The sequence below is a fragment of the Hyperolius riggenbachi genome, chromosome 11 (assembly GCF_040937935.1).
Source record: "Hyperolius riggenbachi isolate aHypRig1 chromosome 11, aHypRig1.pri, whole genome shotgun sequence".
NCBI lineage: Eukaryota > Metazoa > Chordata > Amphibia > Anura > Hyperoliidae > Hyperolius > Hyperolius riggenbachi.
The window spans coordinates 253,495,095-253,513,411 of record NC_090656.1 but is presented as its reverse complement, the minus strand read 5'-3'; the positions used below and the strand labels follow the sequence as shown (position 1 = coordinate 253,513,411).

The 18,317-nt window shown below is 51.0% G+C and overlaps 1 protein-coding gene across 7 annotated transcripts in view; it reads left to right on the top strand.

The window, feature by feature from the left end:
* The window catches only part of DGKZ (diacylglycerol kinase zeta), a 514,388-nt gene extending 497,081 nt beyond the window's left edge, over positions 1 to 17,307 (top strand). For all 7 annotated transcript variants that reach the window (XM_068260321.1, XM_068260320.1, XM_068260319.1 and 4 more), the window contains one exon: positions 13,738 to 17,307. In XM_068260321.1, the coding sequence (XP_068116422.1) occupies positions 13,738 to 13,854 (117 nt within the window). In that variant the 3' untranslated portion in view covers positions 13,855 to 17,307. The remainder of the gene's footprint in view (positions 1 to 13,737) is intronic.
* Positions 17,308 to 18,317: the final 1,010 nt, after the last annotated feature.

The window sequence follows — 18,317 nt, the reverse complement described above, 5'->3', positions numbered from 1 at the left end:
CAAGATCCCACCGCACGTCGGCGCGCTCTCCCGTCCCAAGATCCCACCGCACGTCGGCGCGCTCCCGTCCCAAGATCCCACCGCTCCCGTCCCAAGATCCCACCGAACGCCGGCCTGCTCCCGTCCCAAGATCCCACCGCACGTCGGCGCCCTCCCGTCCCAAGATCCCACCGCACGTCGGCGCCCTCCCGTCCCAAGATCCCACCGCACGTCGGCGCGCTCCCGTCCCAAGATCCCACCGCACATCGGCACGCTCCCGTTCCAAGATCCCACCGCACGTAGGCGCGCTCCTGTCCCAAGATCCCACCGCACGTCGGCCTGCTCCCGTACCGGTGACGTCATCCCGCCCCGTCGCCATGGCGACCGGGGAAGCCCTGCAGGAAATCCCATTCTGAACGGGAATTCCTGCTTACTCCGATCGCCGAAGGGGGGATGGGTGGGGGTATGCCGCCGCTCAGCGGCTATCATGTAGCGAGCCCTGGGCTCGCTACGTGATTTAAAAAATTTTTTTTTTTAAATTCTGCGCTTCCTCCTTGCCGGCGTAAATTGAACAGGCAAGGAGGTTAAGGACCAGAGCCTTTTTTTTCCATTCAGACCACTGCAGCTTTAACGGTTTATTGCTCGGTCATACAACCTACTATCTAAATGAATTTTACCTCCTTTTCTTGTCACTAATACAGCTTTCTTTTGGTGATATTTGATTGCTGCTGCGAGTTTTAGTTTTTATTATATTCATCAAAACAGACATGAATTTTGTCAAAACAAATTGATTTTTTTTTTTTACTTTCTGTGATAAAATTTGTCAAATAAAGTAAAATTTCTGTATACATTTTTATCCAAATTTATTCTGCTACATGTCTTTGATTAAAAAAAAAATCAATTCAGTGTATATTTATTGGTTTGGGTAAAAGTTATAGCGTTTACAAACTATGGTGCCAAAAGTAAATTTTCCCATTTTCAAGCATCTATGACTTTTCTGACCCCCTGTCATGTTTCATGAGGGGCTAGAATTCCAGGATAGTATAAATACCCCCCAAATGACCCCATTTTAGAAAGAAGACATCCCAAAGTATTCACTCAGAGGCATGGTGAGTTCATAGATTTTATTTTTTGTCACAAGTTAGCGGAAAATGACACTTCGAGACAAAAAAAAAAAAAGTTTCCCTTTCTGCTAACTTGTGACAAAAAAAATGAAATCTGCCACGGACTCACCATGCCCCTCTCTGAATACCTTGAAGTATCTACTTTCCAAAATGGGGTCATTTGTGGGGTGTGTTTACTGTCCTGGCATTTTGGGGGTGCTAAATTGTAAGCACCCCTGTAAAGCCTAAAGGTGCTCATTGGACTTTGGGCCCCTTAGCGCTGTTAGGCTGCAAAAAAGTGCCACACGTGGTATTGCCATAGTCAGGAAAAGTAATATAATGTGTTTTGCAGTGTATTGTTACACATACCCATGCTGGGTGGGAGAAATGTCTCTGTAAATGACAATGTTTTGATTTTTTTTTTTACACACAATTGTCCATTTACAGAGAGATTTCTCCCATCCAGCATGGGTATGTGTAAAAATACACCCCAAAACACATTACACTACTTCTCCTGACTACAGCGATACCACGTGTGGCACTTTTTTGCACCCTAACTGCGCTAAGGGGCCTAAAGTCCAATGAGTACCTTTAGGATTTCACAGGTCATTTTGAGACATTTGGTTTCAAGACTACTCCTCACGGTTTAGGGCCCCTAAAAGGCCAGGGCAGTTTAGGAACCCCACAAGTGACCCCATTTTAGACAACACCACAAGGTATTCTGTTAGGAGTACGGTGAGTTCATAGATTTTTTTTTTTTGTCACAAGTTACTGGAAATTGACACTTTGTGAAAAAAATAAAAAATAAAAATCAATTTCTGCTAACTTGTGACAAAAAATAAAATCTTCTATGAACTCGTCATACACCTAACAGAATACCTTGGGGTGTCTTCTTTCTAGAATGGGGTCATTTGTAGGGTTCCTATACTGCCCTGGCATTTTAGGGGCCCTAAACCGTGAGGATTAGTCTTTATACCAATTGTCTCAAAATGACCTGTGAAATCCTAAAGGTACTCATTGGACTTTGGGCCCCTTAGCGCAGTTAGGCTGCAAAAAAAGTGCCACACATGTGGTATCGCCGTACTCAGGAGAAGTAGTATAATGTGTTTTGGGGTGTATTTTTACACATACTTCTACTACTCCTCACGGTTTAGGGCCCCTAAAATGCCAGGGCAGTATAGGAACCTTACACGTGACCCCATTTTAGAAAGAAGACACCCCAAAGTATTCCGTTAGGTGTATGTTGAATTCATAGAAGATTTTATTTTTTGTCACAAGTTAGTGGAAAATGACACTTAGCGGAAATTGATTTTTATTGGTTTTTTTTTCACAAACTTTTGACAACAAATAAAATCTTCTATGGACTCATCATACACCTAATGGAATACCTTTGGGTGTCTTCTTTCTAAAATGGGGTCACTTGTGGGGTTCCTATACCGCCCTGACATTTTAGGGGCCCAAAACCGTGAGGAGTAGTCTGGAAACCAAATGCCTCAAAATGACTGTTCAGGGGTATAAGCATCTGCAAATTTTGATGACAGGTGGTCTATGAGGGAGCGAATTTTGAGGAACCGGTCATAAGCAGGGTGGCCTCTTAGATGACAGGTTGTATTGGCACTGAAGTGCAGGAAGTGCAGGATGTTCACAAATCGTGACCTGGACATGGCAGCAGAGAACATGGGCATGTGATTGATGGGTGTCTCAGGGGGTGATTAGAGGGGAAAATAGATGCAATCAATGCACTGGGGAGGTGATCGGAAGGGGGTCTGAGGGGGATCTGAGGGTTTGGCCAAGTGATCAGGAGCCCACACGGGGTAAATTAGGGCCTGATCTGATGAGTAGGTGTGCTAGGGGGTGACAGGAGGTGATTGATGGGTGTCTCAACGTGTGATTAGAGGGGGGAATAGATGCAAGCAATGCACTGGCGAGGTGATCAGGGCTGGTGTCTGATCTGATGGGTAGCAGTGACAGGGGTGAACAGTGGGTGATTAGATGGCAGAACAGATGTAAACAATGCACTTTGGAGGTGATGTGAGGGTGGGTCTGCGGGCGATCTGATGGTGTGTGTGGGTGATCAGATGCCCGTAAGAGGCAGGTTAGGGTCTGATCTGATAGGTGGCAGTGACAGGTGGTGATTGACGGGTGAGGATAAATGTATACAATACGCAGGGGGGGGGAAGCTGGGGAGGATCTGAGGGTGTGGGGGGGGGTGATCAGGAGCCCCCAGGGGGCAGTTTAGGACATAATCATAAAAATAGTGTTGACAGATAGTGACAGGGAGTGATTGATGGGTGATTAGGGGGTGATTGGGTGCAAACAGGGGTCTGAGGGGTGGGCGGGAGGAGGGGGTCTGAGGGTGATCAGGGGGAGGGGGGGGGCAGATCAGTGTGCTTGGGTGCTTACCTGGGTGGCTGCAGCCTGCCCTGGTGGTCCCTCGATCACTGGGAACACCAGGGCAGGAGGCAGCCTGTATAATACACTTTGTATACATTACAAAGTATATTATACACTTTGTAGCGGCGATCGAGGAGCTAGTAACCCGCCGGCACTTCCGAACGGCCGGCGGGTTGCTGTGCCAGGTGGGCGGAGCCTGTTGCCGGCAGCTGATCGCCGCATAACCACGCCCGCCGCCAATGGGCGTATTGCGGTCGTTTGGGCTCAGCCCTTGCCGCCGCCCATCGGCTGTGGGCGGTCGGCAAGTGGTTACATTGGGAAAAAAAAAAAGTAACTATAACAAATAACTTGTCTATATATCTTATCTAAAGGTTAGCTTACACAGGATATCTAGCTGTAAACAGCTTTAAAAGTTTATGATTATTTATTGCTGTGATACAATGAGGGCAGCCATGTTCTCTTTGTCACATGCTGAGGGCTGGAGATGCTATCAGCTTGCCTGTGTGTAAATTCAATCCCCTCTCCTCCTCCCCTCTGCCTCTGAAATCTCTGGCTAGTAACCTCCTCCTGCCTAGATTGAGCTCCCATAAGCCTTTGCTACAGTGCCAAGGCTCTCTGAAAAGCTGTGGGCGAGGCTTGTTTAGTTTATTGAGAATTATTAAAACAAAGCAAAAAAAAGTATTTGGCTTGAGGCATGCCCTATAAACTACATGAAAGGAACACAATTATGCAATGAGTAAAAGTTTATCTCAGATCCACATTAAGAAAATCGCTCCCTTCGAGAGGCTGGCCGCTGATCCCCTCGCGTGTACCAGCGATGAGTCGTCCTGTGCCTTACATTCACCAGAAAGCAGGGAAAACCCGTTTGTAATCACTGCTTTATTTGTACAAGGTTTGCTCGGGCGCAGCGTAAGCAGGAAGGGGCCATAAAAGCTGATTGCTCTTTATATGAGCACAGGAGCTGCACTGATGAGATAACATACCTGTGTGTATTCAGCCCTCACCTCCATGGCAATAGTGCAGATATCAGACAATGCTGTCACTGCATACCTGGCTGTGTCTGGACTGTGGTCAGGCCCTCCTCCTCGGTTCCTGGTAATGAGATGACTCACCATTCCTGGAGATATCTGGGGGGGGGGGTGTTATTGGTTCTTGGCAGAGAGCTCAGTCATTCCTGTCCCGTGTAACATTGAACAGTGGTGTCCGCTGTGCTCTGCTCCATGGGCTGACATCTCCATCTTTCATGTTCCCCTAATTAATCTGCTGCAATCAGACTTTGCATCTCCCTTTGTGAGATGTGCAGCCAATCACTGCAGTTCTACCCTCGTTTGTTCAGTGTTAGGCCGGAGAGACTTTATGAGCTTCCCCTTCATGTTTCTAATAATGTTCAGACTTTACTGTCTGCCGGGAGAGCTTACAGGGCTTGTGGATAATCTCTGTGGTTTCCCTGTGAACTCCGTGTTATCCAGAGAAAGATATACATCATTCCCTGGAGTGACTGCCACGGCCTGGGGGACAGTCTGCCGGGGTCATAACAAAGGTATGGCCACCACGACTCCTCTGCAACCGAGTGTGGCCACCACGACTCCTCTGCAACCGAGTGTGGCCACCACGACTCCTCCGCAACCAAGTGTGGCCACCACGACTCCTCCGCAACCGAGTGTGGCCACCACGACTCCTCCGCAACCGAGTGTGGCCACCACGACTCCTCCGCAACCGAGTGTGGCCACCACGACTCCTCCCCAACCGAGTGTGGCCACCACGACGCCTCCCCAACCGAGTGTGGCCACCACGACGCCTCCCCAACCGAGTGTGGCCACCACGACGCCTCCCCAACCTAGTGTGGCCACCACGACTCCTCCGCAACCAAGTGTGGCCACCACGACTCCTCCGCAACCGAGTGTGGCCACCACGACTCCTCCGCAACCGAGTGTGGCCACCACGACCCCTCCGCAACCAAGTGTGGCCACCACGACCCCTCCGCAACCAAGTGTGGCCACCACGACCCCTCCGCAACCAAGTGTGGCAACCACGACCCCTCCGCAACCAAGTGTGGCCACCACGACCCCTCCGCAACCAAGTGTGGCCACCACGACCCCTCCGCAACCAAGTGTGGCCACCACGACTCCTCCGCAACCAGTCCGCAACCAAGTGTGGCCACCACGACTCCTCCGCAACCAAGTGTGGCCACCACGACCCCTCCGCAACCAAGTGTGGCCACCACGACCCCTCCGCAACCAAGTGTGGCCACCACGACCCCTCCGCAACCAAGTGTGGCCACCACGACTTCTCCGCAACCAAGTGTGGCCACCACGACTCCTCCGCAACCAAGTGTGGCCACCACGACTCCTCCGCAACCAAGTGTGGCCACCACGACTCCTCCGCAACCGAGTGTGGCCACCACGACTCCTCCGCAACCGAGTGTGGCCACCACGACTCCTCCGCAACCGAGTGTGGCCACCACGACTTCTCCGCAACCAAGTGTGGCCACCACGACTCCTCCGCAACCGAGTGTGGCCACCACGACTCCTCCGCAACCGAGTGTGGCCACCACGACTCCTCCGCAACCGAGTGTGGCCACCACGACTCCTCCGCAACCGAGTGTGGCCACCACGACTTCTCCGCAACCAAGTGTGGCCACCACGACCCCTCCGCAACCAAGTGTGCCCACCACGACTTCTCCGCAACCAAGTGTGGCCACCACGACTCCTCCCCAACCAAGTGTGGCCACCACGACTCCTCCGCAACCAAGTGTGGCCACCACGACTGCTCCGCAACCAAGTGTGGCCACCACGACCACCACTCCTCCCCAACCAAGTGTGGCCACCACGACTCCTCCCCACCCAAGTGTGGCCACCACGACTCCTCCGCAACCAAGTGTGGCCACGACTCCTCCGCAACCGAGTGTGGCCACCACGACCCCTCCGCAACCAAGTGTGGCCACCACGACCCCTCCGCAACCAAGTGTGGCCACCACGACCCCTCCGCAACCAAGTGTGGCCACCACGACTGCTCCGCAACCAAGTGTGGCCACCACGACCACCACTCCTCCCAACCGAGTGTGGCCACCACGACCACGACTCCTCCCCAACCAAGTGTGGCCACCACGACTCCTCCGCAACCAAGTGTGGCCACCACGACTGCTCCGCAACCAAGTGTGGCCACCACGACTCCTCCGCAACCGAGTGTGGCCACCACGACCACCACTCCTCCCAACCGAGTGTGGCCACCACGACTCCTCCGCAACCAAGTGTGGCCACCACGACTCCTCCGCAACCAAGTGTGGCCACCACGACCCCTCCGCAACCAAGTGTGGCCACCACGACCACCACTCCTCCCAACCGAGTGTGGCCACCACGACTCCTCCGCAACCAAGTGTGGCCACCACGACTCCTCCGCAACCAAGTGTGGCCACCACGACCCCTCCGCAACCAAGTGTGGCCACCACGACCACCACTCCTCCCAACCGAGTGTGGCCACCACGACTCCTCCGCAACCAAGTGTGGCCACCACGACTCCTCCGCAACCAAGTGTGGCCACCACGACTCCTCCGCAACCAAGTGTGGCCACCACGACCCCTCCGCAACCAAGTGTGGCCACCACGACTCCTCCGCAACCGAGTGTGGCCACCACGACCCCTCCCCAACCAAGTGTGGCCACCACGACTCCTCCGCAACCGAGTGTGGCCACCACGACTGCTCCGCAACCGAGTGTGGCCACCACGACTCCTCCGCAACCGAGTGTGGCCACCACGACCACGACTCCTCCCCAACCAAGTGTGGCCACCACGACCCCTCCGCAACCAAGTGTGGCCACCACGACTCCTCCGCAACCGAGTGTGGCCACCACGACTGCTCCGCAACCAAGTGTGGCCACCACGACTCCTCCGCAACCAAGTGTGGCCACCACGACTCCTCCGCAACCAAGTGTGGCCACCACGACCCCTCCGCAACCAAGTGTGGCCACCACGACTCCTCCGCAACCAAGTGTGGCCACCACGACCACCACTCCTCCCCAACCAAGTGTGGCCACCACGACCCCTCCGCAACCAAGTGTGGCCACCACGACCCCTCCGCAACCAAGTGTGGCCACCACGACCCCTCCGCAACCAAGTGTGGCCACCACGACCCCTCCGCAACCAAGTGTGGCCACCACGACCCCTCCGCAACCAAGTGTGGCCACCACGACCCCTCCGCAACCAAGTGTGGCCACCACGACTCCTCCGCAACCGAGTGTGGCCACCACGACTCCTCCGCAACCAAGTGTGGCCACCACGACCCCTCCGCAACCAAGTGTGGCCACCACGACTCCTCCGCAACCAAGTGTGGCCACCACGACCACCACTCCTCCCCAACCAAGTGTGGCCACCACGACTCCTCCGCAACCAAGTGTGGCCACCACGACCACCACTCCTCCCCAACCAAGTGTGGCCACCACGACTCCTCCGCAACCAAGTGTGGCCACCACGACCACCACTCCTCCCCAACCAAGTGTGGCCACCACGACTCCTCCGCAACCAAGTGTGGCCACCACGACCACCACTCCTCCGCAACCAAGTGTGGCCACCACGACTCCTCCGCAACCAGTCCGCAACCAAGTGTGGCCACCACGACTGCTCCGCAACCGAGTGTGGCCACCACGACCCCTCCGCAACCAAGTGTGGCCACCACGACTCCTCCGCAACCAAGTGTGGACACCACGACTCCTCCGCAACCAAGTGTGGCCACCACGACGCCTCCCCAACCAAGTGTGGCCACCACGACTCCTCCGCAACCGAGTGTGGCCACCACGACTCCTCCGCAACCAAGTGTGGCCACCACGACTCCTCCGCAACCAAGTGTGGCCACCACGACTCCTCCGCAACCAAGTGTGGCCACCACGACTTCTCCGCAACCAAGTGTGGCCACCACGACCCCTCCGCAACCAAGTGTGGCCACCACGACCCCTCCGCAACCAAGTGTGGCCACCACGACTCCTCCCCAACCAAGTGTGGCCACCACGACTCCTCCGCAACCAAGTGTGGCCACCACGACTCCTCCGCAACCAAGTGTGGCCACCACGACCCCTCCGCAACCAAGTGTGGCCACCACGACTCCTCCCCAACCAAGTGTGGCCACCACGACCCCTCCGCAACCAAGTGTGGCCACCACGACCCCTCCGCAACCAAGTGTGGCCACCACGACCCCTCCGCAACCAAGTGTGGCCACCACGACCCCTCCGCAACCAAGTGTGGCCACCACGACTCCTCCGCAACCAGTCCGCAACCAAGTGTGGCCACCACGACTCCTCCGCAACCAAGTGTGGCCACCACGACCCCTCCGCAACCAAGTGTGGCCACCACGACCCCTCCGCAACCAAGTGTGGCCACCACGACTTCTCCGCAACCAAGTGTGGCCACCACGACTCCTCCGCAACCAAGTGTGGCCACCACGACTGCTCCGCAACCAAGTGTGGCCACCACGACTGCTCCGCAACCAAGTGTGGCCACCACGACCACCACTCCTCCCCAACCAAGTGTGGCCCCCACGACCACGACTCCTCCCCAACCAAGTGTGGCCCCCACGACCACGACTCCTCCCCAACCAAGTGTGGCCACCATGACTCCTCCCCAACCAAGTGTGGCCACTAATGTCTCCCACTAGCAAAAATGGTGAGGCCACCACGACTACCCCCAACCAAGTCTGGCCATTATGGCCCCCTGATCCCCAACATTGCTGCTGCCACCATGACTCCTGCTAACATTCATTAACCCTCGGCACTCAAAACACAGGTTGACCACAACTGGGGGATCTTAGTTTCCAAAACGGGCTGCAGTAAATTTTGCACTATAACATTTCACTACAATGAGGTTATCTTCTTAGTATTGGTCCCTTGCCCAAAACACGTGTGGCGGCCATGTCTGTCTCTCCCTCTTCTCCCCCCCCCCCCACCCCTCCTTTTCTCTCTCTCTCTCTCTCTCCTCCCCCCCTCTCCTTCTCTCCTTCCCTCTCCCTCTTCTTCCCCCCTATCCCCTTCCCTCTCCCTCTTGTTCCCCCCTCTCTCCACCTCTAGTTCCCCCCTCTCTCCACCTCTAGTTCCCCCCTCTCTCCACCTCTAGTTCCCCCCTCTCTCCACCTCTAGTTCCCCCCTCTCTCCACCTCTAGTTCCCCCCTCTCTCCACCTCTTGTCCCCCCCTCTCTCCTTTTCCCCTCTCTCTGTCTCCCCTCCATCTCTCCCTCTCCCCTTCCCTCTCCCTCTTCTTCCCCCCTCTCTCCTTTTCCCCTCTCTCAGTCTCCCCTCCATCTCTCCCTCTCCCCTTCCCTCTCCCTCTTCTTCCCCCCTCTCTCCTTTTCCCCTCTCTCTGTCTCCCCTCCATCTCTCCCTCTCTCCTTCCCTCTCCCTCTTCTTCCCCCCTCTCTCCTTTTCCCCTCTCTCTGTCTTCCCTCCATCTCTCCCTCTCCCCTTCCCTCTCCCTCTTCTTCCCCCCTCTCTCCTTTTCCCCTCTCTCTGTCTTCCCTCCATCTCTCCCTCTCTCCTTCCCTCTCCCTCTTCTTCCCCCCTCTCTCCTTTTTCCCTCTCTCAGTCTCCCCTCCATCTCTCCCTCTCTCCTTCCCTCTCCCTCTTCTTCCCCCCTCTCTCCTTTTCCCCTCTCTCTGTCTTCCCTCCATCTCTCCCTCTCTCCTTCCCTCTCCCTCTTCTTCCCCCCTCTCTCCTTTTTCCCTCTCTCAGTCTCCCCTCCATCTCTCCCTCTCTCCTTCCCTCTCCCTCTTCTTCCCCCCTCTCTCCTTTTTCCCTCTCTCAGTCTCCCCTCCATCTCTCCCTCTCTCCTTCCCTCTCCCTCTTCTTCCCCCCTCTCTCCTTTTTCCCTCTCTCAGTCTCCCCTCCATCTCTCCCTCTCTCCCTCTCTCCTTTTCCCCTCTCTCAGTCTCCCCTCCATCTCTCCCTCTCCCCTTCCCTCTCCCTCTTCTTCCCCCCTCTCTCCTTTTTCCCTCTCTCTCAGTCTCCCCTCCATCTCTCCCTCTCTCCCTCTCTCCTTTTCCCCTCTCTCAGTCTCCCCTCCATCTCTCCCTCTCTCCCTCTCTCCTTTTCCCCTTTTCCCCTCTCTCAGTCTCCCCTCCATCTCTCCCTCTCTCTCGCCCTCGTTAACCCCATCAGCCATGTCCCCAAGTACAGCCTTCAGACAGGATGGGGTACAGGACTCCGCGCTCCATCTCCCCTGTAGCACGTTGCATGCCGGTCACTGGGATAGGGATGGTCCTGAGGGAGGGATTAAGTGTAAGATGGTACCACACAACTTGGCATATGTTGTGATGTCACACATGCGCCAGTGTCATGTGATACCAGCACTTGCAATGACGGCAGGAGTTTTGCCGGTGGTCGGGTGAGAATAATACGCATGGTGGGGGGGGGGGACAATTATACACTTAGGTGTCCCCGCAGATTTCATGATGACAGCTGGAATTTCATGCTGGAATCTATTGGAAATCACTGGACAGTGTGTTGGGTAGACAAATCCCTCTCTGATCTCATACGATCAGGGAGGTATCTATCTAATGGTCGATCTGGCCTCACATCGGGTGATGTATGGCCAGATTAAAGGACAACTGAAGTGAGAGGAATATGGAGGCTGCCATATTTATTTCCTTTTAAACAATACCAGTTGCCTGGATATCCTGCTGATCTATAACGGCGCTACCATTAAGGCAAAGGAGGCAGCTGCCCCAGGGCCCCAGAGCTTGTAGGGGCCCCTAGTGGCTACAAGAGGAAAAAAAAAATTTCAAATCGGCCTTATAGTTTTTGAGAAAATCGATTTTAAAGTTTTAAAGGAAAAAAAAACACATTTAAAAACCTGCCGACTTTAATGGTTAATAGCAAATCCACCTTAAATGCTAGAAATCCTAAATGTGCAGGATATGTTAAGGAGATCATTAGGAATAAGAGGAAAAAACAATTATTCAAAAAGACATTATAGTTTTTGAGAAAATCGATTTTAAAGTTTAGAAGGAAAAAAGTATAGTTTTAAATGCGGTAAATGTCACTTTTAGTAGCAAACCTAACGGTAGTGTCATTTTACATGCATCAAACGAAAGCGCAATAAATTTCCTGATGGGGTTTCCAGGGGGTCCAGCCGCAGCGCTTTTGGCCAGGGATCGCTATACAGCGCAATATGGCTGTATGAAGATCCCTGTCATTTTTTTCCTATTTTCCCAATTTTTTTTTTATGTTTAGAGTGTGGGAATTTAAAAAAAAAAAAATTATGTGGGGTTCCCCCGCTCCTGAAACTTTTTAACCCCTTGTCCCCCATGCAGGCTGGGATAGCCAGAATGTGGAGCTCTGACCGATTGGGACTTCACACCCTGACTATACCAGCTGCAAAAAAGGTCCCCTAATGCCGATTTTTGTTCCGGGGTATATGTTGGGGGGGCCCCCCAGGTTTATTCTGCCCTAGGGCCCCATTGTTGCTTAAACCGGCCCTGTATTTGGCTGTAGTAGTGTGTGAATCACCCGCCTGGAACAAGCATGCAAGCTGTCAAAACATTTTAGCGATAGTGGTCCTTTAAAAGGGAATAAATATGTCAGCCTCCATAGCCCTGTTGCTACAGTTGTCGTAAGTTGCTAGGCAACTGTTCCTATGTAATCCAAAGTAGTTGCTATTAACTTTTGGCGCATGACAGCCAATAGCTGCAGCTCTACAGAGAAAGAGATACGCATACTCACTGGATAACATAAGAAGCAACTGATGGTCAGAAAATCTGACTGATGAGCAAATGTAGATTGTGTAGGGAGAAGATTTGGGCAGGGCCTGTTTCCACTACACACAGATTGGATGCAGAAAAACTGACTCCAATGAATGCCTATGGGAAAATCTGCATCAGAAAAATCGCGTTTAGTGGAAACAGACCCATAGGCATTCATTGGAGTCAGTTTTTCTGCATGTAGTGGAAACAGGCCCTTAGGGGAGGAAGGATGATCAGATTTGGGAGCTGCCTATAATGGTGGCCATTAACTGTACAATATTTTCCCCAGATGCAATCATTTCATTGGGTTTTTGCAATCGTACGTAATTGTAAGGCAATTATTGATCCCATAAACGGGTTGATTAGGGAGCTTCTCACTCTCTCTTCAGATACGATCATAAAATTCAAAATTCTGAGCGACAAAATTGTGTATTCCAACAAACCATAGAAGCTTGTTTTCTGTACATGAATGATTACATCTGAGGAAAATAGGCACCTTTAGTGAATGAGTGGCTAGATTTATTGTACCTCCTCCCCCGTTTCTCCCTGACGCCTGCTGTTAGCTCTCTCAGCTGGGCTGCTTTTCTCTTGTAGAATTTTATGAATAGAAAAAGTTAAAACCTGACAACCCAAAACTTAGCAAGATAAATTCTGACAGAAGTCACTGTGGTGTATTTTATTTATTCATTTATTGTATTTATAAAGCACCAACATATTACGCAGAGCTGTGGTTAGTGTACATTGAAAGAATTGACTTTGGAAATGAACTTTTCAAACTGAGAGACCCATTGCGTGGCTGCCTGCAGCTGTGCACCTCTCCGTACAGGCATCAGACCTCTGTGCACCTCTCCGTACAGGCATCAGACCTCTGTGCACCTCTCCGTACAGGCATCAGACCTCTGAGCACCTCTCCGTACAGGCATCAGACCTCTGTGCACCTCTCCGTACAGGCATCCAGACCTCTGAGCACCTCTCCGTACAGGCATCAGACCTCTGAGTACCTCTCCGTACAGGCATCAGAACTCTGAGCCGTGCACCTCTCCGTACAGGCATCAGACCTCTGAGCCGTGCACCTCTCCGTACAGGCATCAGACCTCTGAGCCGTGAACCTCTCCGTACAGGCATCAGACCTCTGAGCCGTGCACCTCTCCGTACAGGCATCAGACCTCTGAGGCGTGCACCTCTCTGTACAGACATCAGACCTCTGAGCACTTCTCCGTACAGGCATCAGACCTCTGAGCCGTGCACCACTCTGTACAGGCTTCAGACCTCTGCTGCCAAGTAGTTTCTAGTTAGGAGACTGGGATCTTACATTGCTCAGCAACCACTTCCTGTGAAAGTTCCGCCTCCTCATGTCTTCTACTGTAATGCAGGGATGCTGGAAAATGTAGTTGGGCATGTCTTGTTTTCATCACTTCCTGGCCGCTATCAGAATTTGCCTTGTTCCATTCTGTAACATGTTGCTCTCGTCTGCCATATTGTCAGATGATAGATCTAATAGTGTGAGACCCTTTATGCTAAATTTTCACCCCCGTCTCTTGCAGGGGGATACCCCGAAGAATCGCGCTGAGAAAGCCAAGGACCCCGAACTCGCCGCCTACCTGGAGAACCGGCAGCACTACCAAATGATCCAGAGGGAGGACCAGGAAACGGCAGTGTAACGGGAAACTGAGACCCCCACACAGAGAGAGATCACCATTGTACAGACAATCCTTTCCTTCTGAACTGCACCTTTCTCTGTGTTACCCCTGCAGAGAAGCCTTATTGTACATCTGGGAGCCCCACCGATTGTATACAACACCTGCTAGAACCACTAGCCCCTTCTCTGAGGTCTTCTGAATCCCGAGGCAACGATTACGAGGAGCTGCAGACCTCCCTCGATAAGGGAAATAACCGTTCTATTGTTAGTGGTACCTTTTAGCGACATGCTTCCATTCTCGATCCCCGCCCCCTTAGTGACCTGCTCACTGTGCTTAGCCCTCTATCTTAGCTCTATTTTTGTATCTGGTTCTTTAGACGCCCCTGTCAGGCTATAGATGGGTGTTGTACGGTCGGCCATTTTGTTTCTAGTCACGTGACTTGTACTCGCTCTGTCCCAAGTCCCCGAGGCTCGTCCTGCACATTTTGGTCTCGGTTGACTGGGAATAGTTTACATAAGATGTCCAATTCTCATCTGTTGCAGTCCTTGAAACTTTGTGTAAAGAAATCTAAATATATATATATTTTTTACCTCCTCGTTAGCGGGAGAGTGCTGTGTGTTGACTTAGGCTTATGTTCAAGTGTTTTGTATATAGAAATATATCAAAGTGTACCTGTAACCTTTAGATCTGAGATACTTGCCTTCCCCAGAGCTATACAAACAGTTCCTGTCAGATTTCCTGTAGGTGACGTGTGAATTGATGGTGGTAGGTGTAGTCGATGCCTTACGGAGGCCATTTTGTACGTACGGTTTGTGTGGAGAGTTTGGCGTCCTGATTCCGGGCGTATTACCCAAGTTTTCAAGTTATCTGTTTACACTCGGCCATTATGTGTTAAACTTTATCTGTCAGTGATTTCGACCTCTGTTTGTTTCCGGCCATTTTATGTGTGTCGGCCAGGATTTGGTTATAGAGCAATGGCGTTGGGCGATTTATTTTTTTTCATCCTCTTAAAAAGGGCAAGAATACTTTTTTTTCGGAGTGTAGGGAAGTCTGAATAAATGTGCACACACATTAGATTTAAAGGGCACCTAAACTGAGAGCGATATGGATGTTTCCTATTAAACAATACCAGTTGCAGGGCAGTCCTGCTGATCTCCCTGGCTGCAGTAGTGGCTGAATCACACACCTGAAACAAGCATGCAGCTAATCCAGTCTGACTTCAGTCAGAGCACCTGATCTGCATGCTTATTCAGGGGCTGTGGCTAACAGTATTAGATACACGGGATCAGCAGGAGAGTCAGGCAACTGGTATTATTTTATAAGGAAAAATCCATCTCCTTCTCAGTTTAGGTTCCCTTTAAAAACACCCTTAAAGTGGACCTGAACTGTTGCACAGGGCAGAAGGAAAACAGAGAGAAATGTACCCTGTATGTATTTAGAGAGTTTAGCCTGTCTAATCCCCCCTCATCTGTGACTAATCACAAGTTGTAATTTGATTTCTCAACCGTGTCAGCTGACTGTCACGGCAGAGCAGCTAATTTGTAAACAGAGGATGTTAACCCCATGTCTGCCTCCATGAAAGCAGGAAGTAGACACACTGCAGATGTATTGCAGGATTTGCATCCGCTATAACAAAGAAATGTTTTTCTGTAAAGGTTATTATGCTGCGGTTTATATTTTTAGAGCAGAGAGGAAGTGGTGAGTTCAGGTCCGCTTTGGCTTTGACAGAAAATAAATAATGCCAATAAATGAGTTAAAGATTTTAGTTTTTCCATGCTCTGCAATAAATATAGATCTATTTTTTTATTTTTCCCCACTTACTGGGCTGAAAATGGTGGAAATGATCATGCATAGGGACGCACGACAGCAATAAAAACCCGGAAGAGGTCTTAACTTCTTCCCAAACTACCCAAAACATTTTTTTTTTTCAAATTCGTATTTCAGAGACATAATACAATCCTCAATCGGCTGATCTACTGAGGCGTCTCTGGTGTGAAAACCAAGACTGGGGATAGAAAGATTAGTCTATACAACTCTCACCTGGGTCACATCAGAACATAGTACGGGTTGCAAAAAGGCTGATAAATTGTGACCGAGATTTTCCAGCATGCCCAATCTTCTCAACGAATTTCAGCCAGAAATCGATCGAAAGATTAATCAGGTGGCCATATCGCGGTATCGATTCTCCTCCGATCCGAGAAAATCATTGGAACGGAAGGTTGATCAGCTTACAAAAATCAAGCAATATATGGAACACCCTTACACCTCTCAGCACCTATCACTGTGATCTGATATCACCCAGTTAGCAGCCGATTGTTGCTTATTAATTCATGGGTCATTTAGGATATCGCCACCAGATCAGCTGACGCGATCATCAGAGATTTGAATCAGGGGTGTACAGACCTTCGCTAGGAGTGACCCCCAGCCCAACGTCACTTCTGTTTAGCCGCGTACTCCCACGCCACCCCCTCCCCCGCATACGGCTTATTCAAGCGCAAAACGTCAGGTCTGCCGCCCAAAGTAACCCATACCGATCATTTCAGGTGAGCGATATCTAATGTGTGTAGTCAGGCCCCCTGGTGTCAGTCATTAGAACCTTCAGTTGCATGTTGCTTCAGTTCGAAAAAGGTCCGTCTCCACTGCGTTCAGCTGACCAGTCCACTTTAAGGTTGGCTTGGTAGCCATCTTTCCTGTTTATCAATCGTCCACGGGTCGTAGCAGCCAATCAGAAATCAGCCAGGTAACTGAAAGCCGATTGGCTGCTGTAGCTCACCCTTGCGGAAGTGTCATCAGCACCGCGTTACAAGCAGGTCAGTCTAGTTTAACTTATTGCATATTTTTTATCTATTCTATTATTTGTTTGAAGATGAATGTAGCCTGTGACCCGTCCCAGTCGAGTATATTGACCTTTTGGTAGCTACATAAGTACTATTGATTGACAATCAGGAGCAAATGGCGAGGGCGGGGCCGCTACCTTTGGCCTTAGTGGCCATTTGTCACAGCGGTTGTCTATATAGGTGTCTCTTCTGTGATAGGCAGCATGCAGATTCCGGGGTTCATTCATAGCAATAGGCCTGCGCTAGGCAGAATGAAGTGCATTGAGAGCTGAATGTTTGTCCACTGAGCAGGAAAACAGATGCTGGTCACTAACAGCCACATGCTGGCCAGTGTCCCCTCCCAATCCTTCATGTGTGTGACCCCCACCCCATGCTGTGTGCAATGCATCCCCCAGATGGCAGGGCTGTGTATCTCCCAGTCAGGACACAACGCCCCCTCTGTGATGCCACACGGTCCGTATAATCAGGTCTATAGAAAGAGGGATGATATTACTGATGTCACATGACCCTGGGAGAGGCTTGTTAAGGAGGAACTCTAACCCAGGATTGACCTTCATCCCAATCAGTAGCAGATACCCCCTTTCCCATGAGAAATCTTTTCCTTTTCTCGAAGGGATCATCGGGGGGGGGGGGGGGGGGGGGGTCTGTATGGCTGATATTGTGGTAAAACCCCTCCCATAGTGTGATGACATGACCATGGACAGTTTCCTGTTTGTAAACCTCATTGCATTGTGGGAAATAACAGCTGTTTCCAACTGCCAACATTTAGCCTAACACATTGTTGGTTGGTGTGTTTATAGGTAATGGCAGTTGGTGTCGGTTTCCCCCGCCTACCAGCAGTAAAGATGCTGACCTGTAAGGGCATGATAGATCGAATTACACAGCGAATATCAATCATTTTTTGATTTGGTGTCTTTTTTTACTTCTCACTTTGCAATATATTGATCTATTTTTCCCCAATACTGGTTTTTAGTAAAGTTTCTCTACAAAGCCCAAACTCTGCAAGTTGTATAAGCATTTAATAACATTATTTTGAACAAATCATAAGTAGAACAAAAAATTATATTAAAAGCGGTTTCAAAAATAAAGAAGATACTCAGTGCACTAGTTCATAGATCTAGCTGCTTACACCTAATCTTCTAGAGACACACCCCCAGTTTAGTCACATGGGTAGGCAGGAAGTGAAGCTAAAGCCACACCTCCGTGCTGCCCAGCTTTCAATCTTTACTAGGGAGGCGTGACATACTGGGAGTGATCAGACTTTGCTGAGAAGCAGATTAGGATCTGTGAGTGGATGCCAATATTTTATTTTTGCAATATTTTTAAAAAATGGAAAGCTGTTTTTTTCCCATTGGCAAGCTGAGCACTTAAAGTGTTAATATATGTATACATAAGGGCCGGCTAAATGGCTGCGGGGTCTCCCTTTAAATGGAGGAATCCTTTTGTGTTGATGCAGATTTTAAGCAGTTTTGTAATGGATCAGTCATATTGGGCTGCAGCCTGCTTTCATTGGTCCATCTCCAAGCTGCATAAGCTCAGCATCAGCTGTGGCCAGCATAGGCAGAACAGTTGGGTGGTGTGTGGCCATCCCGAAGGCAAGCGATGATTGTAGCGAATCTGTCCATAATTACGTTTTTCAGAAATAAC